The sequence below is a fragment of the Scyliorhinus torazame genome, chromosome 20 (assembly GCF_047496885.1).
Source record: "Scyliorhinus torazame isolate Kashiwa2021f chromosome 20, sScyTor2.1, whole genome shotgun sequence".
Lineage (NCBI taxonomy): Eukaryota > Metazoa > Chordata > Chondrichthyes > Carcharhiniformes > Scyliorhinidae > Scyliorhinus > Scyliorhinus torazame.
The window spans coordinates 23023627-23047013 of record NC_092726.1 but is presented as its reverse complement, the minus strand read 5'-3'; the positions used below and the strand labels follow the sequence as shown (position 1 = coordinate 23047013).

Below are 23387 nucleotides of genomic sequence, written 5' to 3'. Positions count from 1 at the left end.
GCGGAGCGTGATCTGACACTGCAATTGCTGAGTATTCCGGCTCCTTAACCACAGCCAGCAAAGCCTTCCCCATCACGGAAAAGTCGATCCGCGAGTATACCTTATGGACCGCTGAGAAAAACGAATACTCCCGTTTCCTTGGGTGCAGGAACCTCCAAGGGTCCACCCCTCCCATTTCCACCATTAGCCCAGCCAGCGCCTTCGCCCCCCTGATGGGACCGGCGAGCGCAGCCATGACCTGTCCAACCTTGGCTCCTGCACCAAGTTCCAGTCCCCCCCCCCACTATCAGTTTGTGTGTGTCCAAGTCGGGGATGGCCCCAAACACCTTCGCGAATCCCACATCGACCCAATTGGGACCGTATACACTTAACAGCGCCACTAACCTCCCTTCCAGCACCCCTGTCACAATCACATATCTACCCCCCTGATCTGCCACCACCTTCTCCATCTGGAAGCGTACTCTTTTGCTGACCATTACCGCGACCCCTCAAGCCCTTCCGTCAAATCCAGTGTGAAACACCTGACTAACCCAGCCCTTTTTAAGCCTCACCTGGTCCTTCACCCTCAAGTGAGTCTCCTGCAGCATTGCTACATCGGCTTTCAAACTTTTAAGACGAGCAAGCACCCTTTAGCTTTTGACCGGACCTCCTAACCCCCTCACATTCCACGTGACTATCCTAACTGGGGGTCTCTCACCCCCCCACCCTTATTATCCACCATCATCATACCCCCGGGCCCTGCCCCATGAGCCTGTCCTGCCTCTGTCCATTGTTAACATCGAACCCCTTCCCCCCTACCAAAACCCCCCCCTACATTTCCTCTCGAAAAAACATCTCCCAACATCAATCCCTTCCTTCCCCCTCCCCCTCGCTCGCCTCGTAGGCCCATCGAACCCTGCTAACCAGGCTCCAATGTCCGCAGCCCTCCTCTCACCTCACCTCCGTTCACTAGCCGACTTTAGTTAGCTAATGCGGGTGGCTCCCCCCGCCAAGGTATTGATGCGACCATCAATTCACACGAAACCAGGAGTCGAAGTAAACTGTGGCTTTAATCAACTAGAACAGTGCCTGCCTGCGACTGATCTGCTACTGGGAGCCGCCTGCAGGGCGACTGCTCTTATACCTCCCCTCAAGGGGTGGAGCCAGGGGCGGAGCCCACACAGGCCCCAACATGCTACATCATAGGTAGTACCTTACAATGGTCCATAGGTGGAGCCCACATGGGAAACAGCGTAATACAGATAGGCACAGGGTGAATTGTTACAGCAATACATTCACCACAGGTATACTGTCCCCTCCCACCCAGTCCCAGAGAAAGAAAAAACAAAAACAACAATCCAACCCATACAATTCACTAAACCACGATATAACCGTCGCAACACAGAATGCCAATCAACTCAACCAACAACTTGAATTCTGTAACAATGTGAAGTGAAGTAAATTACAATACACGTCAGTAAAAAGAAAGTTATCGCATTTATACATTTTCCAGCTCCCCAATCACAGTCCACAGTCTCTCTTCCAGCTCCGCTCCTCACGTCTGTCCCAAGCCTTCTGCCCTCACGATCGCCTCAGCCGCTGTCGCAAAATAAAAGTCTTTGGCACCATACGTCACCCTCAGCTTCGCCGGGTATACCATACCAAGTCGCACCCCTTTTTTATACATGCCGCCTTCAATCGCCCAAACACTGCTCGTCTTTTTGCCAACTCCACCGTCAAGTCCTGGTAGATCCGAACTCCAGCACCATCCCACTGCACCTCGCGCTTCTGCTTCGCCCAGCTTAACACCTTCTCCTTGTGGCAGTACTTATGGAAGCAGATAATTACTGCTCTTGGCGGCTCATTCACTTTGGGCTTCGGCCTTAATGACCGATGAGCTCGGTCCAGCTCGCGCTGGGAGGGGTTCTCACCCTCCCCCATCAACTCCGCCAACTTCTTAGCGAAGTACTCTGTTGGCCTTGGGCCCTCTGTCCCTTCGGGCAAGCCCACAGTTCTCAGATTGTGCCGCCTTGAGAGGTTCTCCAAGTCCTCGAGCTTTGCTCGGAGCCCTATGCTGACCTCCACCACCCTCTGCAGCTCATCCCCCATCGAGGTGAGCTGGTCGCTGTGCTGCGACACGGCCTCCTCCACTTCCTGCCCTGCTCTCTCACCTCGGCCGATGTCTTTGCCACAGCTACCCTCACCGGGGCGATTGCCTCCTCCACCAATGACTTCAATGCGACCGCCGTCTCCTTCCTCAAAGCCTCCATGTGCCTCGCAAGCTGCTTTTCCAGCTCCACCGCCATCACCTCAGTCTTCTTCTCCACCGTAAGTACTGCGGCCCCACCATGCGGTCCGGTATCCGCCATCTTGTCAGCACTTTTGCTGGTCCCCTCATTCAACGGCGAGCCCGCGTTTCCTCCCTCCCTCGACTCTGCTTTTCACATCCTTTAACGACTTATTATTTTCCCTTTTTTTTATCCCTTCTTTCCTTCGTCAATCTTTTTTTTTATTTTATAGGAAAACAAAAAATTCTTCCTTCAAAAAAAAAAGAAAAAAAAACTTTCACCAAGTTTCTTTAAAACTTCTTTCTCGTCTTTTTTGAATTCCTCCAGAATTTCCCTGGGACCGGATTTCCGTCTTCTCGCCACATTCTAAGCGGGAGCCACGCGATGTGGGACATCTCACCTACATGGCGCCCTGGCTTCGGGCCTGCCGCCTCCACCTCCGTTTGGCTCCGCCCCGGCTGCTCCGACCACCGCGCGCGCTGGGCCCGACGCCTCAGCACCAGCCGCCCGTCCCCCGCGGTTTATAAACTGGCCCCGCTTGATGCCCGGGACGGCCCCAAAGGCCGCCAATAATCAGGGGGGGGGGGGGGCGAAGAATTGGGTAAACCCCCGAAAGCGCTGCAAATGGTGGCCACCGGCGGGAGCTCCTCTCGATGCGGTCAACCCGCTCGCAAACGCCACCGGAAGCGGGGAATTGAGTGTTTAAGGGATAATTGTAAGCTGGGTGTGAAGTTAAACAGTTTAATATTGTAGTCTTAATCAAGTTTTGTTTTAAAAAACACCAAAGCCCTATTTTTACATGCAGTCACTCCTCGTGCAAATCATCCTTTCTGCATCGTCTCACAAATAAACTAAGCTATTGGAGATACGGTCCAGTACCCTAGCCACAGTTGCGGTTTGGATTGGAATCGTGATACAGGCGTGGTTTTTTTTTGGTCAAAACCATAACCCACCATGTGACCATTTTGTAAACAGTCCACCAGGGTCAAAGGTTACCAGCTTCCTCAAAACCTTTTCTTGTAAGACGCCACCTTTTCCAGGAACAGCAACCATCAGAGTCCTTGCAATGAGCCTCGAAGGGCAGTGTCTTTTCAAACAAAATCACAAATTTTTCCCAGAATACTCTTCGTCCTTGACGATGAACCATTTTCTGTGATTAAATGTCGGATATCTGACAGCCAATTCGTAAACAGCAACGCGATAATCACTGGCGGTTCTGTTTGATTGAGGGATAAATATTGGCCAGGATTCCAGGGCGATCTTCCCAGCTCTTCTTCTAAGTCACTCCACAGGATTATTTGCACCCAATCGATCGGGCAGTTGGGGGCCGCAATTTAACGTATTAGACCATAAGACCATAAGACATAGGAGCGGAAGTAAGGCCATTCGGCCCATCGAGTCCACTCCACCATTCAATCATGGCTGATTTCAACTCCATTTACCCGCTCTCCCCCCATAGCCCTTAATTCCTCGAGAAGGCACTCCAGAAGATGGCAGTGTAGCACCCCCTCGGTGTCACCCTTGGCGAACCACGGCTGACACTCCCTTCAGTTATGGGGCTGTGGTCTTAGGCGGTTTATTTTACTTATTTTTAAAATAATTTTTTTGAAATTTAGATCACCCAATTGTTTTTTTTTCCCATTTAAGGGGCACTTTAGTGCGGCCAATCCACCTCCCCTGCACGTCTTTTTGGGTTGTGGGGGTGAGACCCACGCAGACACGGGGAGAATGCGCAAACTCTACACGGACAGTGATCCGGGGCCGGGATCGAACCCGGGGCCTCGGCGGCGCGAGGCAGCAATGCTAACCACTGTACCGCTGTGCTGTCCACCTTCGGCGGTTTATGACCAAGTGTCTGCCCCCAGTAAAGGTCCACAATTTCAAGCTGAACTCATTCAGATCTGGCCCGTGCAGGAGCTGCTCTCTGAGAATGGTTCTAGGCTATGTTTGGGCGTGTTTGGGGGGTGGCTTTACTTTATAAATCGGTATTTTTCAAACTTTTTTCCCCGGGCTCTACTTTTGCCAACCGGCTGACCTTCGCGACAAGCCATATTCGCTTAGCTTTAACGCGAAAGGGGCGCCTGCTTGGTCCTCATCATCTCATTCCAATCAGGTTCACTGGAGGACAGGGCAATACGCGTAGGGTGCAGAATTCAGCCCGTTCCTTTGTGCTGTCTTCACCTCTGTGAGAACGGAAAATCCAACCTCGCACACGTAGGTCGCCGTGAAGGACAATAGCAACAAAATGCTTGTTTTACTCAGCACTGGATACTCCTGGGAGATGCTACTCAGAATGCTGACAGCCTCACAGGCTTTTGCTGTGTTTTTAATGTGGTACCCCAGGTCAGGTACAGTGCCTTTTAATTTGGAGTCAACTGACTCTGGGGTCTCAAGCTCAAAAATAATTTTTTCCCCACCATTTCCCTTTCAAAATCAGAAACGTTTCCTCTCATTTGCCAGTACTTCCCTGCAGATAACACACATGGGCTTTGCATCCTTCTTTGCATTGGCACAATTGTCAAAACCATACCTCAAGGAATCATCTTTAGATTGCTCTGTTCCCGACTTCAGTGTCTTCTTTGTAGGCTGTTAACCAGAGGCCCTGGAGCTCTGGACAGAGCTAACGCTAGCACTGCTCTGCCCTACCCTAGACTCTCCTGAGCAGCTCCCTGCAGCAGATTCTGTTGTGAAAACCTGTCCAGCAAGTACACTGCCTATTTGTGTCTCTGGCCGTCTCTTAATTGTAAGAAAATGACCTATCTTCGCAGCCAGCAGCTAGAAAATGGAAGCAGCTCTGCCCTGTGATTTGGCACCAAAACAAAAGTACATAGAGAGAGCTTCACGTCAAGTGTAGAGGTCTAGATTAGGCGGGAACAGTGGGAGATGGACGGATGTGTTACACACTGAACTATGTTTACATTTGTATTTGTATCTTTTATTGTTATAAAACCATGAATGCCTTAATAAAATGTTTGTAAAAAAAAAAGTGTACGTGCAGAGCGCGTGACTTGCTCACTGCTGCCATCTCTGGCCAGAAGACTACTCACGGTCTTATTTCTTCTGATTAATGATGGCAGCGGTCGCCAATCTCAATTTGAAAGCCGGCAGCGGCCACTGGGCGCTTCTCCAGCGACTGGGACCGCCACGGGAATGGCGCGCCTGATCGCTCTGCGACCCTCCTGATCCGCACCACCCGCACTCTGGAAAACCCTGGTGCAAACGGCCTCGCTCCTGACTTTGTGTGTTGCCCAGTGTTGGCTGGGTATGACAATCCCAAGGCCATGAAGAGACGCGGGGACCACTAAACTTGTGTAATGCCACAATCGACAGTGATTAAATGCACACCCACCTGCAGGACAGTTACGGCAGCACAACGATTCATGTGGGTAATAGCCTTCCGAGCAACGGGTATTTCGAATGGTCCGGTTGACTTGTTTTAGTCTGGCATGTTTGCCCAGGTTCTCTTGTCCGGCCTCCAATATTTCCTCTGGTCCTGGTGATAAAGCAGCCACTGGGACATACTTCCGATGAACAGGAAGCCCTTGAACAATAACCTGAAGGGACCAAGGAGTATTGAAAGAGTGAAGATGAATCCTCACAACAGTTTGCATTTCTAAAGCCGCACAGTAAGGGAGCGTGGTCAAACACAATTTGACACTGAACCAGGGGGGCACATGAGGTGACCAAAAGCCTGGTCAAGGGCATAGAATATACAACGCACAAGGAAGCCATTCGGCCCATCGAGTCTGCACCGACCCACTTAAGCCCTCACTTCCACCCTATCCCACATAACCCCGAACCTTTTTGGACACTAAGGGTCATTTATCACGGCCAATCCACCTAACCTGCACGTCCTTGGACTGTGGGAGGAAACCGGAGCACCCGGAGGAAACCCACGCACACACGGGGAGGACGTGCAGACTCCGCACAGACAGTGACCCGGCGGGGAATCGAACCTGGGACCCTGGAGCTGTGAAGCCACAGTGCTAACCACTATGCTACCGTGCTGAGGTAAGCTTTGCGGAGCATCTTAAAGAAGGAGAGAGGAGGCAGCACGGCGGCGCAGTGGTTAGCACTGCTGCCTCACTCCGCCGAGGACACAGGTTCGATCCCGGCCCCGGGTCACTGTCCGTGTGGAGTTTGCACATTCTCCCCGTGTCTGCGTGGGTCTCGCCCCCACAATCCAAAGATGCGCAGGCTAGGTGGATTGGCCGCGCTAAATTGCCCCTTAATTAGGAAATAAATAAATAAACAAACCCCTACAAGTTATTATTGCATATCCGCAGAGACAGGGCGGAATCCTGTACTTCCACTGAACTGCACTTTTACTGCAGGAACACTGCTGGCAAGCGTTCAACAGCATGTGACAATGTTTCATCAGTGCCATTCCTGCACGCGCACAAACCTGGGAGAATGATGCAAGGCGGAGAGCTGTTACTCAAGCTCCCCCCATCACACTGCTTTTCCACTTGCTGCTACACTCCAACGCCCATCGGATGGAGGAGGGAAGGCCGTAAGGCTGGTTCAAAGATGAAGCAGATCAGGGGCCATGCTTACTGAACTGATTATCCGTCTGTTCATGTTATAGGGCTTTAATTGTTAAAATACATTATATCTCATATAATGCCAATAAGCATTTGAATAATAAGCCTGTGACTGTACAGCATCACTCCAATACTGCCTCTCATACCAAGCAGCACTCCCTCAGTACTGACCCTCTGACAGTGCAGCACTCCCTCAGTACTGACCCTCTGACAGTGCAGCACTCCCTCAGTACTGCCCCTCTGACAGTGCAGCACTCCCTCAGTACTGACCCTCTGACAGTGCGGCACTCCCTCAGTACTGACCCTCTGACAGTGCAGCACTCCCTCAGTACTGACCCTCTGACAGTGCAGCACTCCCTCAGTACTGACCCTCTGACAGTGCAGCACTCCCTCAGTACTGACCCTCTGACAGTGCAGCACTCCCTCAGTACTGACCCTCTGACAGTGCAGCACTCCCTCAGTACTGACCCTCTGACAGTGCAGCACTCCCTCAGTACTGACCCACTGACAGTGCAGCACTCCCTCAGTACTGACCCTCTGACAATGCAGCTCTCCCTCAGTACTGACCCTCTGACAGTGCAGCACTCACTCAGTACTGACCCTCTGACAGTGCAGCACTCCCTCAGTACTGACCCTCTGACAGTGCAGCTCTCCCTCAGTACTGACCCTCTGACAGTGCAGCGCTCCCTCAGTACTGACCCTCTGACAGTGCGGCACTCCCTCAGTACTGACCCTCTGACAGTGCAGCACTCCCTCAGTACTGACCCTCTGACAGTGCAGCACTCCCTCAGTACTGACCCTCTGACAGTGCAGCACTCCCTCAGTACTGACCCTCTGACAGTGCAGCACTCCCTCAGTACTGACCCTCTGACAGTGCAGCACTCCCTCAGTACTGACCCTCTGACAGTGCAGCTCTCCCTCAGTACTGACCCTCTGACAGTGCAGCACTCCCTCAGTACTGACCCTCTGACAGTGCAGCACTCCCTCAATACTGACCCTCTGACAGTGCAGCACTCCCTCAGTACTGACCCTCTGACAGTGCAGCGCGCCCTCAGTACTGACCCTCTGACAATGCAGCGCTCCCTCAGTACTGACCCTCTGACAGTGCGGCGCTCCCTCAGTACTGACCCTCTGACAGTGCAGCACTCCCTCAATACTGACCCTCTGACAGTGCAGCACTCCCTCAGTACTGACCCTCTGACAGTGCAGCACTCCCTCAGTACTGACCCTCTGACAGTGCAGCACTCCCTCAGAACTGACCCTCTGACAGTGCAGCACTCCCTCAGTACTGACCCTCTGACAGTGCAGCTCTCCCTCAGTACTGACCCTCTGACAGTGCAGCACTCCCTCAGTACTGACCCTCTGACAGTGCAGCACTCCCTCAGTACTGACCCTCTGACAGTGCAGCACACCCTCAGTACTGACCCTCTGACAGTGCGGCACTACCTCAGTACTGACCCCCTGACAGTGCAGCACTCCCTCAGTACTGACCCTCTGACAGTGCGGCACTCCCTCAGTACTGACCCTCTGACAGTGCGGCACTCCCTCAGTACTGATCCTCTGACAGTGCAGCACTCCCTCAGTACTGACCCTCTGACAGTGCGGCACTCCCTCAGTACTGACCCCCTGACAGTGTAGCACTCCCTCAGTACTGACCCTCTGACAGTGCGGCACTCCCTCAGTACTGACCCTCTGACAGTGCGGCACTCCCTCAGTACTGATCCTCTGACAGTGCAGCACTCCCTCAGTACTGACCCTCTGACAGTGCGGCACTCCCTCAGTACTGACACCCTGACAGTGCAGCGCTCCCTCAGTACTGACCCCCTGACAGTGCAGCGCTCCCTCAGTACTGACCCTCTGACAGTGCAGCGCTCCCTCAGAACTGACCCTCTGACAGTGCAGCGCTCCCTCAGTACTGACCCTCTGACATTGCAGCACTCTCTCAGTACTGACCCTCTGACAGTGCAGCACTCCCTCAGTACTGACCCCCTGACAGTGCAGCGCTCCCTCAGTACTGACCCTCTGACAGTGCAGCACTCCCTCAGTACTGACCCTCTGACAGTGCGGCACTCCCTCAGTACTGACCCTCTGACAGTGCGGCACTCCCTCAGTACTGACTCTCTCTGACAGTGCGGCACTCCCTCAGTACTGACCCTCTGACAGTGCAGCACTCCCTCAGTACTGACCCTCTGACAGTGCGGCACTCCCTCAGTACTGACCCTCTTACAGGGCAGCACTCCCTCAGTACTGACCCTCTGACAGTGCAGCACTCCCTCAGTACTGACCCCCTGACAGTGCAGCGCTCCCTCAGTACTGACCCTCTGACAGTGCAGCGCTCCTTCAGTATTGACCCTCTGGCAGTGCGGCGCTCCCTCAGTACTGACCCTCTGGCAATGCAGCACTCCCTCAGACTGACTCTCTGCCAGTGCGGCACTCCCTCAGTGCCAGTGCGGCACTCCCTCAGTACTGACCCTCTGACAGTGCAGCTCGCCCTAAGTACTGACCCTCTGACAGTGCAGCACTCCCTCAGTACTGACCCTCTGACAGTGCAGCACTCCCTCAGTACTGACCCTCTGACAGTGCAGCACTCCCTCAGTACTGACCCTGTGACAGTGCAGCTCTCCCTCAGTACTGACCCTCTGACAGTGCAGCACTCCCTCAATACTGACCCTCTGACAGTGCAGCTCTCCCTCAGTCCTGACCCTCTGACAGTGCAGCTCTCCCTCAGTACTGACCCTCTGACAGTGCAGCACTCCCTCAGTACTGACCCTCTGACAGTGCAGCACTCTCTCAATACTGACCCTCTGACAGTGCAGCACTCCCTCAGTACTGACCCTCTGACAGTGCAGCACTCCCTCAATACTGACCCCCTGACAGTGCAGTACTCCCTCAGTGCTGACCCTCTGACAGTGCAGCACTCCCTCAGTAATGACCCTCTGACAGTGCAGCACTCCCTCAGTACTGACCCTCTGACAATGCAGCACTCCCTCAGTACTGACCCTCTGACAGTGCAGCACTCCCTCAGTACTGACCCTCTGACAGTGCAGCACTCCCTCAGTACTGACCCTCTGACAATGTAGCACTCCCTCAGTACTGACCCTCTGACAATGCAGCACTCCCTCAGTACTGACCCTCTGACAGTGCAGCACTCCCTCAGTACTGACCCTCTGACAGTGCAGCACTCCCTCAGTACTGACCCTATGACAGTGCAGCACTCCCTCAGTAATGACCCTCTGACAGTGCAGCACTCCCTCAGTACTGACCCTCTGACAATGCAGCACTCCCTCAGTACTGACCCTCTGACAGTGCAGCACTCCCTCAGTACTGACCCTCTGACAGTGCAGCACTCCCTCAGTACTGACCCTCTGACAGTGCAGCACTCCCTCAGTACTGACCCTCTGACAGTGCAGCACTCCCTCAGACTGACCCTCTGTCAGTGCGGCACTCCCTCAGTACTGACCCTCTGATAGTGTAGGTCTCCCTCAGACTGACCCTCTGACAGTGCAGCACTCCCTCAGTACTGACCCCCTGACAGTGCAGTACTCCCTCAGTACTGACCCTCTGACAGTGCAGCACTCCCTCAGACTGACCCTCTGACAGTGCAGCTCTCCCTCAGTACTGACCCTCTGACAGTGCAGCACTCCCTCAGTACTGACCCTCTGACAGTGCAGCACTCCCTCAGTACTGACCCTCTGACAGTGCAGCACTCCCTCAGTACTGACCCTCTGACAGTGCAGCACTCCCTCAGTACTGACCCTCTGACAGTGCAGCACTCCCTCAGTACTGACCCTCTGACAGTGCAGCACTCCCTCAGTACTGACCCTCTGACAGTGCAGCACTCCCTCAGTACTGACCCTCTGACAGTGCAGCTCTCCCTCAGTACTGACCCTCTGACAGTGCAGCTCTCCCTCAGTGACTCAAATGAGAGTGCCACCCACTGACAAAATCACTCCGTGTATTGAGCAAACTTTGTTCACATCCCTCTCTGGAAGTTGAAGTGAAGCTCCGGATAGCTGAAGCAATGAAATGCGACACAACGAGTGAATTCTCTGTGGCTAAACAAGGGATATTCCACCACACAACACATTTCCTCATCTCCGAGCGCTGCCAAACATTCAACAAAAGAAAAGAGCCACAAAGTATAACCTGGAAATTATTACCATGGACATCGAGTATCCCAAGAGTGAACATTAATATCAGACAGCATTACTGTGGGAGCACCACTTTCGGCACTCAAAACTGTTACTCACAGAGAGATCAATTTGAAGTCCCAGGTCAGGAAATGCAAGTTTTCTTTTATTAATTTAGTGTACCCACTTATTATTTTCCAATTAAGGGGCAATTTAGCGTGGCCAATCCCCCTACCCTGCACATCTTTGGGTTGTGGGGGTGAAACCCACGCAGACACGGGGAGAATGTGCAAACTCCACACGGACAGCGACCCGGGGCCGGGATCGAACCCGGGTCCTCGGAGCCGGCGCCACCGTGCCGCCCGGGTAGCCGGATTGGAATTCCCACTCAGAACTAATTTATTGTCACTGGAGCAGGCAGGAAAGAAGGCAAATGGTACGCTGGCCTTCATTGCGAGAGGATTTGAGTGTAGGAATAGGTATGGTTTACGGCAATTGGGCGGCGCGGTAGCACAGTGGTTGGCACTGTTGCTTCACAGCGCCGGGGTCCCGGGTTCGATTCCCGGCTTGGGTCACCGTCTGTGCGGAGTCTGCACGTTCTCCCCCGTGTCTGCGTGGGTTTCCTCCGGGTGCTCCGGTTTCCTCCCACAAGTCCCGAAAGACGTGCTGTTAGGTGAATTGGACTTTCTGAATTCCCTCCCCCTCCGTGTACCCGAACAGGCGCCGGACTGTCGCGATCAGGGGCTTTTCACAGTAACTTCATTGCAATGTTAATGTAAGCCTACTTGTGACACTAATAAAGAATATTATATTATTATAATTGTATCGGGCATTGGTGAGGCCACACCTGGAGTAGTGTGCGCAGTTTTGGGGTCCTTATCTGAGGAAGGATGTTGCTATGGAGGGAGTGCAGCGAAGGTTTACCAGGCTGATTCCTGGGGTGGAGGGACTGTCATATGAGGAGAGACTAAGTCGGTTAGGATTATATTCATTGGGGTTCAGAAGAGTGAGAGGGGATCTCATAGAAACTTATAAAATTCTAACAGGATCGGACAGGGTAGATTCAGAAAGAATGTTCCCGATGGTGGGGGGAGTCCAGAACGAGGGGGTCAGAGTTTGAGGATAAGGGGTAAACCTTTTAGGACTTCGCTGTGACCTGGCCCATGACCGGGGCCCACCGATCAGCGGGCCGGCCTCTCTGGCTGGGGGCCTCCTTTCTTCCGCGCCGACCCCTGTAGCCGTACGCCATGTTGCGTCGGGGCGGCTGCGGAGAAGGGAGCCACTGCGCACGCGCGGGTTGGCACCGGGGCCACTGCGCACGCGCGGACCCCGCGGCGCCCAGTTGGCGCCGGGATCAGCAGCTGGAGCGGCGTGGGTTGCTCCGGTGCCACGTTGGCCCCCTGTAGGGGCCAGGATTGCTGCTCCTGAGGCCGTGCTGACGCTGTCGAGAATCGCGACGCCGTTTCCTACGGCGTCAACACTTAGCCTCAGGATCAGGGAATCCCGCCCTAGATTTGGCTCTTGGGGCTGAAGGGATCAAGGGATATTGGGGAAGGTGGGATTATGGTATTGAACCTGATGGGGCTAGTTTGGCACAGGGCTAAATCGCTGGCTTTTAAAGCAGACCAAGGCAGGCCAGCAGCACGGTTCGATTCCCGGACCAGCCTCCCCGAACAGGCGCCGGAATGTGGCGACTAGGGGCTTTTCACAGTAACTTCATTTGAGGCCGACTTGTGACAATAAGCCATTTTCATTTCCTGATCAGCCATGATCATAATGAATGGCGGAGCAGGCTCGAAGGGCCGAATGGCCCCCTCCTGCTTCTATTTTCTGTACACGTTCCCATGCATGAAACCCGCTGACAGGGGGAACAGGGAACGCCAGCGGCTGGAGAATTCCAGCCCAGGTGTCAGGCTGAGGCCTACATTACACACACTGAGCCTTCCGACGTTGTGTGTGCACCCGGGTGACATCATGAGCAGAGTCACTCCACCTTGCGGAGTCTCTCCAACAGGGAGTGCCGAGTGAGTCAGCCCGCATTCCATTGTACATGAGCTGCCGAAACAAGCTGCAGACAGGCCACCGCATCCCCTGTCGGGCCTCAGGCAAATGCCTCTGATTGCAGTTGGATGGAACCGAGCCCACTTTAGTTGGCCGGTTCAGAGATCGCCAGGTTGGGTGGGTGAGAGTCACCCGTGGGCCCCCACTGGGAAAGGGCGGCAAGGTTCCTTCCCCCCAGTGATCCCAGTTCAATGATTTAAGCGGAGCTGCGGTTTCCATTCTTTGCCGAGAAGTGGGATTATTCAACATCGCGAGGGACTCAAGTACTCGTTTCGTTCTCCGTTATCCTTCGCAAGGGGCATGGAAATTGCGACAGGAAATGCAACGCGATGAACTGGTTTTTACTGCCCCTCCATCCAGGTGTCCCTACTGCCATGTTATTCACCCTGGGGTAACACGGACTGCAACTGGGTGCAGTTGTACTTGAAAGTAGACTCCAAACTGTGATGTTAGTTCAATACGCTTTCTTGAACTTGCTGAGCAGTGCACGCAGTTCGCTGTGGGTTTACAGTGCTGTTAGATTAGTAGAGTACTCTACTAACCTAAGCGTGCTTACTATAACTGACTCGACCAGACTAGCTCTGAGCCACGTGTAGAAGGTGCTAACTGATATATACACCCTGACTGTCACTACAGTTGTCACCAGTGGAAAGAGGCAGAGTGTTGATGCCGCGTGTGTTTTATAGTGGGAGACCTCCTTCTAGTGTTCTGCCTGGTGATTGGTTGTGCTCTGTCCTGTGTGTTGATTGGCTAACCTGTCTGTATCTCATTATGTGCATGAGTATGTATCATGACACCTATGGGACCCGATGTGTTTACACATTCCTCACAGTGAACCACCCAAGATTGCCCTTGCCTGACGCACCAAAGTGATGTCATCAACATTCAGCATGGCTCCTGAACCACTCCCAAAACAGGTTTTGAAGAGAGAAGAAGGAATCACCATGCTAAGAGGCTCACTGAAGTCCTTTTAAGGCAGCCTGGCAGAGCTACCCAGGCCCGCAACAGGCCTCTGAAGTGGACAATCAAGGCACCGAGTTGTGTAAAGTTACTGCAAAAACGCTTAACAGATATCAAACTGGACAGACCAGTCAAGCTTTGATGTCGGCACAGAATTCTTACAGTCGATCGGCACCCCTTCCGCAAACATTCACTCCCTCCACCACCGACGCACAGTGACAGCCGTGTGTGCCGTCTACAAGATGCGCTGCAGCAACTGGCCTTCCCTAGCACCTTGCAAACTCGCGACCTCTACCATCTAGAAGGACAACAGCAGATACCCGGGAACCCCACCACCTGGAGGTTCCCCTCCGAGTCACTCACCATCCCGACTTGGAAATATATCGGCCGTTCCTTCACTGTCGCTGGGGCAACATCCTGGAACTCCCTCTCTAACAGCACTGTAGGAGTACCTACACCACACGGACTGCAGCGGCTCAAGATGGCGGCTCACCCACCACCTTCTCGAGGGGCAATTAGGGCTGGGCAGCAAATGCTGGCCTAGCCACTCACATTCCATGGATGGATGAAAATAAGTCATTTCCCGATATGCGTCTATGTTCTGTCTTTGAATTCATTCCCTGAAATGAATTCCCTGATGGTCAGTAAAGTGGGGTCCCTTCCACCCTCACGTCCCGACGCTGGAGTCCCTCACGCTGTAACCTTTGACCTTTCCCTCAGGTACACTGCTTCGACCTCTGGTTAAATCCCCCCCCCCCCCACCCTTCCCGCCCCCAAATATGGAACTACTGCGGTTCCATAACCCTCAACAACCTTTGACCCCTGCCCCCAGCCCCTAACTCCCTTGACGGAGGAAGAGAGTTCCAGTTTGCCCTTCTTGTGTGGAGAAGTGACATTGAGCCTGAAGGAATCTCGCATTCATTTTAAGGCTCTGCCCCCTTTAGTCTCGTCTTCCCATCAAACAGAGGAAATCGTTGTCCTCTGACCGTAATCCTATCAATTTCTTTAATCTCCCCAAAAACTTCAATTAGATCACTGTGTCATCTGTTAAACTCCGAGGAATGCAGGTTTAATCCATGCAAATTGTCCTCATAATTTATCCCTTTAAGCCTCAGAATTCATTTGTAACGCCCGCCCTGCCCCTTCCCCACCCCAGGATTGAATGCAGTATCCCAGATGAGGGCCTAACCATTGACTCTGCACCTTGACGCTAACAGAAAGCTCTCCGTCCCCTCATCCAAATTCTCAGTGCAGTGCAAAGCTGGGTCCCCGTCAGTATTCACAGACTCTCTACAGTGTGGAAGGAGGCCCCTCGGCCTATCGAGTCTGCACCGAACCTCTGAAAGAACTCCCCACCGAGACCCACTTCCCCCGTAACCCATAAGGGGGGCCACCAGCATAGTGGTTAACACTGTTGCTTCACAGCGCCAGGATCCCAGGTTCAATTCCCGGCGTGGGTCGCTGTCTGTGCGGAGTCTGCACGTTCTCCCCGTGTCTGCGTGGGTTTCCTCCGGGTGCTCCGGTTTCCTCCCACAGTCCAAAGATGCGCAGGTTAGGTGGATTGGCCGTGCTAAATTGCCCTTAGTGTGCAAAAAGGTTAGGAGGGGTTATTGGGTTGCGGGGATAGGGTGGAGGTGTGGGTAGGGTGCTCTTTCTAAGGGCCGGTGCAGACTCGATGGGCCGAATGGCCTCCTTCTGCGCTGTAAATTCTATGATAAACCCACCTAACCTGTACATCCCTGGAAACTAAGAGGCAATTTAGCATGGCCAATCCACCTGACCCGCACATCTTTGGACTGTGGGAGGAAACCGGAGCACCCGGAGGAAACCCACGCACAGACACGGGGAGAACGTGCAGACTCCGCACAGTCACCTCATAGGTGGAATCGAACCCGGGTCCCTGGCACTGTGAGGCAGCAGTGCTAACCACTGTGCCACCGTGCCACCCAGTCAGTGACAATGGAAATAAAACATGGCTCAGGATCAAAAAGCACGTACAATCTACCTTTTCCAGAAGAGAGCTTGTGACTCGTTGTAACAATCTACAGGCAGCCACATCTAGTGTCCTCAATTCATCATGTGTTCCAGTGGTTAATGTGGTAGACAGTACAAAGTGTGGGGAAGGTTCTGGGCTTCAACCAGACATCCTGGTGCCCTGCACGACACCACATTCCCCAGGCTCTTAAACCCAAAACAGCCTCAGAGGACGTCGCTCACGCCCCATCCGAACTGACCACCCTACCAAAGCTAGGCGGCACTGTAAGCAGTACAGATAGAAGTGTAACATCAATATTGATAGATTGATCGAGTTGGCTAATGGACATCAATGCGGGCAAATGTGTGGTCATGTGTGTCTCACGGAAGGCCTTCACTGGAAGTCCCGGATTGCTGCATAGCTGTGCAGCTTCAGAGGGATCACTGGGTCCAGGTGTACGAATAAGGAGTTATGAAAAGGAGTCATGACTCAATAAGGCGTCATGAAATGGTCCAGGAAATAATCAAAATGGCCGACGGAGGAGAGGACAGGAATACAACGGGGTTGAAGTCAGACTTCAGCCACACAAAGCTCTGGTTAAACCACACCGGGAGTACTGTCGTTCTGCACGCCACCCACTAAGAACGATATTGGGATCACCCTGGCGAGGGATCACTCATTGGCCTCCCCGTGGGGCTCGTGGAGTGCGTGTTTCCATGGTAACGGGCGAAGGCCCTTCCAGCTGGGACTCGTTATCGAGCCTTTTAAATGCCGTTCCAGGCCCCCCAGCCTGAGGGACCCTGTTAGTCCCGGGCTGCGACACCAGTGTTGTAGGCCGGACATGCAGCTTTGCTTTTGAATTTAGCTAAATTTGGTTTACCCTCTGTCGCCGTGTCTCCTGGATGCCGACGGATACATACGGGGTGGACTGTGCAGATTTACCCTCACCCAGAAGGTTACCGAGATTCCAAGGGATAAATTACGAGGAGCGATTCCCCACGCCGACGGGAAGCACGCTGGCCGGGGTGCGCTGCCAGTGGGAAAAGAGAATCCCGAAGAGCAGAGAATTCTGGCCTGGGGCACTATTCCCTACTGGAATTCAGCAGACTGAGGGATTTTGTCACGACTCTAAAGGGAACTGATAGGGTAGATCGGGGCAAATTGGTGGGGGGGGGTGGGGGGGAATCCCGGAATAAGGGGAAAAGTCTAAAGATGAGAGCCAGATCTTTCTGGGAGCATCATGCACAGGGTGTTAGGAGTTGGGAACTCTCTCCGGCAAAGGGCAATTGTTAATAATAATAATCTTTTTTAGTGTCACATGTAGGCTTACATTTTTTTAAAAAAAATTCTTCTCCATTTTCACATTTTCTCCCACATTTACATCCATCAACAATAAACAATAATCAGCAAGATATGTCAGTCCCCATAATAACAACAACGATCCCATCCACCCACCAACCCCCAAACATCAGCCCGCATGTTTACATAAACTAATGACAAAAAGGAATCAGGGATTACCCGTAGTCACCCTTAATCTACACAGCCCCCCTCCCCACCTCAGGTCTCCAGCTCCTCCCGTCCACTGCCTCCTGTAAAACTCCTCCCCCCATCCTCGGTTCCTTCCCCCCCCAACTTTCCACCCCGGCTAGACCCCTCGGACCCTGTTCTGCCAGGCTCCGATGGCCGCAGCCCCTCCCCCCACCTCACTCCCGTTCACTGGCCGGCACAAACCGGCCAGCGTGGAGACCCCCGCCCGGGCCCCTTTCCCCCTTGCCCAGCCCTAGGAAAGCCCAAAGATCCCCTATTAGCACACAAACCCTGCATATCCACCTACACCCCAAAGAACTCTCATTTTGAGTGAAAGTCCCGTCCCTTCCCTTGTCCAAATATATACCACATTGGCTCCTTTAGCCCATACACCCGCGCGCAGTGATACAAAAAAGAAGAAAATACAGTCATGAGGTTACATCGGCACATGGCCATTCCTCAATTTGTCAGTTCTGCCACAGTCCTTCTGCTTTCGCAAACTCCTCCGCTGCTTCCGCCGTTCCAAAATAAAAGTCCCTGAGCTTGTAAGTCACCCTCAGCTTCGCTGGATATACAATGCCGCACCGCACCTTGCAAATGTACAGTGCCCTCTTCACCCGGTTGAAGGCAGCCCGCCTCCTTGCCAGCTCCACCGTAAAGTCCTGGTATACACATGTACCAGCTCCAGCCCACTGCACCACCCGCTTCTGCTTGGCCCAGCTCAGGACCTTCTCCTTCACCCTGTACCTACGGAAGCACAGAGTCACTGCCCTTGGCGGCTCACTCGCCTTTGGTACAGGCCTCCACGACCGATGAGCCCGATCCAGTTCATATCGGGAGGGGTCCTCCCTCTCCCCCAATAGTTTTGCCAGCATCACGGCATAAATACTCAGTCGGCTTCGATCCTTCAACTCCTTCGGGCAGCCCCACAATCCTCAAGTTCTGTCGCCTGGATCTATTTTCCAGGTCTTCCATTTTTCCTCACAGATCCTTGTTAGTATCCATCACCTTCCGCATCTCTTTCCCCATCGAGGCAAGTTGATCACCGTGCTGCAATAACGTCTCCTTCACTTCCTTCAGCGCCTCCCCTTGCTCCCGCACCTCCGCCACTGCGCTCGCCACCTCCGTCCTCACCGGGGAAACGGCCTCCTCCACCAGCACACTCAAAACCTCCCTCATCTCCTTCCTCACCGTCTCCATGCATTTCGCAATCTGCGCCAACTGCTTTTCAAATTCCGCAGCCATCACCTTGGTTATTCCTTCAGCCGTAAGCGGTGCGGCCTTCCCTGGTGCTCCAGCCTCCATTTTTCCTGGTGACCCCGCGGTGACCTTTCCACTCCCCGACGGACCTCCAGCTGGGTTTTTTTCGGCCGTTTTTTTGCTCATCCTTGACATTTTTCTTTGGGTTTTTTCCCCTCCTGTGTCTTCACTGTGCCTCCTCCGTGCCTTCTCCCTGCTTCTGCCGCCTCCGCGGACCCTGGGACCGGGCTTAAAGCCCCGAAAATGCCGTTCCCGAGCGGGAGCCCTCCATTGTGCGGCCGCCTCCCGCCCGCCGTCACCGGAAGTCACAAGTAGGCTTACATTAACACTGCAATGAAGTTACTGCGAAAATCCCCTCGTCGCCACACTCCGGCGCCTGTTCGGGTACACCGAGGGAGAATTCAGAATGTCCAATTCCCCCAACAGCACGTCTTTCGGGACTTGTGGGAGGAAACCGGAGCGCCCGGAGGAAACCCACGCAGACACGGGGAGAACGTGCAGACTCCGCGCAGACAGTGACCCAAGCCGGGAATCAGATACGGGTCCCTGGCACGGTTAAACAACAGTGCTAACCACTGTGCTACCGTGCCGCACAGATCAATTAGACCGGGATTATTGTTATCCGCAGGTATTAAGCGATATGGGGGCCAGGGCATGAGTTCACAGGTCAGCGAAATGCGGACTAGGTTCAAGGGGCTTCCTCGTATCCCTACCTTCCCAATCCAACAACCAAATTACGGGCCGCTGCCAATACAACCGAGATATATTGTCACAAAAACAGCCCCAAAGTGCTTCACCCAAATCACACCCCACTCACTGTCCCCGATAAAAAAAGACAAATTGGCAAAAAGTATATCCAAGAGGTAAGGGTAGGTTTTAAGGAGCGCTTCCAAGAATAAGAGGAGAGGTGGGGTGACTAGGGGAATTCCAGAGCTCAGAGCCAAGGCAGCTGACTGAGGATAGCGGTAAGGGGACAGCTAGCAAACATTAAACTCTCGGCAGCACGGCGGCGCAGTGGTTAGCACTGCTGCCTCACGGCGCCGGGGACAAGGGTTCGATCCCGACCCCGGGTCACTGTCCGTGAGGAGTTTGCACATTCCCCCCCCCCCACCGTGTCTGCGCGAGTTTCGCCCCCACAACCCAAAGATGTGCGGGGTAGGTGGATTGGCCGCGCTAAACTGCCCCTTAATTGGCAAAAAGAGAATTGGGTACTCTAAATTTTTTTTAAACCTCGAGGCAGCTCGGAATATTTGAGGGTTATGGTCATTCTCCTGCGTCCGTACTTACCAGGCACAAACACACCAACGCTGAAACCCCCAACATCCTGCTGGAACTATGCCTCAGTGTCCTCACTTCCAGATTGATTCTCCCGCCAGGAAAAGTTAGGAAAACTGTTCGAGACCTCAAGCCGAGGGATTGCGGGAAGAGCCAAGAGAAGAAAAAGCTGCTCGTGGAAACAAACAGAGCGGGTCCAACCCTTCCTAAACACGGGCAAAGTACATTCAAAACGAGCAGCAACTTTTCAGAGATCCCTTAACTGGCGAGCAGTCGAAATCAGGAGAGGAAATGAGTCACTCAGAGCAGGCAGCAATCTGGTTTCTGATTTAACAGAGAGAGAGAGAGAGGGGTGGGGGAAGGGAGAGTGAGAAAGAGAGAGTGAGAGATTGGGGAGGAGTGAAAATGGGGTGGGGCAAGAGAAGGAATAGGGAGAGGAGAGAGAGTGAGGATGGGGAGAGAGACAATGAGGAGAGAACAGATTATCATCATAGAATTTACAGTGCAGAAGGAGGCCATTCAGCCCATCGAGCCTGCACCGGCTCTTGGAAAGAGCACCCCACACAAGGTCCACACCTCCACCCTATCTCCATAACCCAGTAACCCCACCCAAAACTAAAGGCAATTTTGGACACGAAGGGCAATTTATCACGGCCAATCCACCTAACCTGCACATCTTTGGACTGTGGGAGGAAACCGGAGCACCCGGAGGAAACCCACACACACACGGGGAGGATGTGCAGACTCCGCACAGGCAGTGAGCCAAGAGGGGCGAGAGAGATTGAGGGAGAGGGAATGGGGAGAGAGAGAGAATGGGGGGAGAGAGAGAGAGAATGTGGAGAGAGAGAATGGAGAGAGAGTGAACGGGGAGAGAAAATAGGGTGAGAGAGAATGGGGGAGAGAGAGAGAGAGAATGGGGAGAGAGAGAATGTGGAGAGAGAGAATGGGGAGAGAATGTGGAGAGAGAGAATGGGGGAGAGAGAATGGGGAGGGAGAGAATGGGGAGAGAGAGAATGGAGAGAGAGAGAATGGGGGAGAGAGAATGGGGAGGGAGAGAATGGGGAGAGAGAGAATGGAGAGAGCATGGGGGAGAGAGAATGTGGAGAGAGAGAATGTGGAGAGAGAGAATGGGGGTGAGAGAATGGGGAGGGAGAGAATGGGGAGAGAGAGAATGGAGAGAGAATGGGGAGAGAGAATGTGGGGAGAGAGAATGTGGAGAGAGAGAATGTGGAGAGAGAGAATGGAGAGAGAGAATGGGGGAGAGAGAATGGGGAGAGAGAGAAAGGGGAGAGAGAATGAGGGAGAGAGATGAGAGAGAGAGAATGGGAGAGAGAATGGGGGAGAGAATGGGGGGAGAGAGAATGGGGAGAGAGAGAATGGGGGGGAGAGAATGGGGGAGAGAGAGAATGGGGAGAGAGAGAGAGAATGTGGAGAGAGAGAATGGAGAGAGAGAGAATGGGGAGAGAAAATAGGGAGAGAGAGAATGGGGAGAGAAAATGTGGAGAGGGAGAATGGGGGAGAGAGAATGGAGAGAGAGAAAATAGGGAGAGAGAGAATGGGGGAGAGAGAATGGGGAGAGAGAGAATGTGGAGAGAGAGAATGGAGAGAGAATGGGGGAGAGAGAATGTGGAGAGAGAGAATGGAGAGAGAGAATGGGAGAGAGAGAATGGGAGAGAGAGAATGGGGAGAGAGAATGGGGGAGAGAGAATGGAGAGAGAGAATAGGAGAGAGAGAATGGGAGAGAGAGAATGGGGGAGAGAGAAAGGGGGGGAGAGAATGCGGGAGAGAGAATGGGGAGAGAGAGAATGGGGAGAGAGATAATGGGGGAGAGAGAATGGGGGAGAGAGAATGGAGGGAGAGAGAATAGGAGAGAGAGAATAGGAGAGAGAGAATAGGAGAGAGAGAATGGGAGAGAGAGGATGGGGGAGAGAGAATGGGGGAGAGAGAGAATTTGGAGAGAGAGAATGGAGAGAGAGAAAATGGGGAGAGAGAATGGGGAGAGAGAGAATGAGGGGGAGAGAATGGAGGAGAGAGAATGGGGGAGAGAGAATGGAGAGAGAGAGAGTAGGAGAGAGAGAGAATGGGGGGGGGAGAGAATGGGGGAGAGAGAGAATGTGGAGAGAATGGAGAGAGAGAAAATGGGGAGAGAATGGGGAGAGAGAGAATGGGGGGGGAGAGAATGGGGGGGAGAGAATGGGGGGAGCGAATGGGGAGAGAGAGAATGGGGAGAGAGAATGTGGAGTGTGAGAATGGAGAGAGAGAGATTGGGAGAGAGAGAGAATGGGGCAGAGAGAATGGGAGAGAGCGAATGGAGAGTGAGAATGGGGAGGGAGAGAATGGGGGAGAGAGAATGGGGGGGAGATTGGGGAGCGAGAGAATAGAGAGAGAGAGAATGGGGGGGGGAGAGAATGGGGGGGAGAGAATGGGGGAGAGAGAGAATGTGGAGAGAGAGAATGGGAGAGATAATGTGGAGTGTGAGAATGGAGAGAGAGAGAATGGGAGAGAGAGAGAATGAGGCAGAGAGAATGGAGAGAGAATGGGAGAGAGAGAATGGGGGGGAGAGAATGGAGAGAGAGAATGGGAGAGAGAGAATGGGGGGGGAGAGAATGGAGGAGAGAGAATGTGGAGTGTGAGAATGGATAGAGAATGGGAGAGAGAGAGAATGGGGCAGAGAGAATGGAGAGAGAATGGGAGAGAGAGAATGGGGAGAGAGAGAATGGGGAGAGAGAGCATGGGGAGAGAGAGAATGGGAGAGAGAGAGAATGGGGGAGAGAGAGAAAGGGGAGAGAGAGAATGGGAGAGAGAGAATGGAGAGAGAGAATGGGAGAGAGAATGGGGAGAGAGAGAATGGGGGGGAGAGAATGGGGAGAGAGAGAATGGAGAGAGAGAGAATGGGGAAAGAGAATGGGGAGAGAGAGAATGGGGGGGAGAGAATGGGGGGGGAGAGAATGGGGGGGACAGAATGGGGAGAGAGAATGGGGAGAGAGAATGTGGGGGAGAGAATGTGGAGAGAGAATAGGAGAGAGAATGAGAGAGAGAATGGGGGAAGAGAGAATGGGGGAGAGAGAATGGGGGGGAGAGAATGGGGGAGAGAGAATGGAGAGAGAGAAAATGGGGAGAGAGAATGGGGAGAGAGAGAATGGGGAGAGAGAGAATGGGTGGAGAGAATGGGGGAGAGAGAGAATGTGGAGAGAGAGAATGGGAGAGAGAATGGGGAGAGAGAGAATGGGGGGAGAGAATGGGGAGAGAGAGAATCGGGGGAGAGAATGGAGAGAGAGAAAATGGGGTGAGAGAATGGTGAGAGAACGGGGAGAGAGAGAATGGGGGAGAGAGAATGGGGAGAGAGAGAATGTGGAGAGAGAGAATGGAGAGAGTGATGGGAGAGAGA

General features: G+C 53.4%; 1 protein-coding gene across 2 annotated transcripts in view; it reads right to left on the bottom strand.

Annotated features, from left to right (window-relative positions):
- LOC140396964 (tumor necrosis factor receptor superfamily member 6-like) overlaps positions 1–20310 on the bottom strand; it is a 58373-nt gene extending 38063 nt beyond the window's left edge. Inside the window, exons 1-2 of one of the 2 annotated variants that reach the window (XM_072485955.1) lie at positions 20012–20310; positions 5617–5821 (exon numbers count right to left, since the gene is read on the bottom strand). In XM_072485955.1, the coding sequence (XP_072342056.1) occupies positions 5617–5821; positions 20012–20047 (241 nt within the window). In that variant the 5' untranslated portion in view covers positions 20048–20310. The remainder of the gene's footprint in view (positions 1–5616; positions 5822–20011) is intronic. The other variant, XM_072485954.1, reaches the window with a different exon arrangement.
- Positions 20311–23387: the final 3077 nt, after the last annotated feature.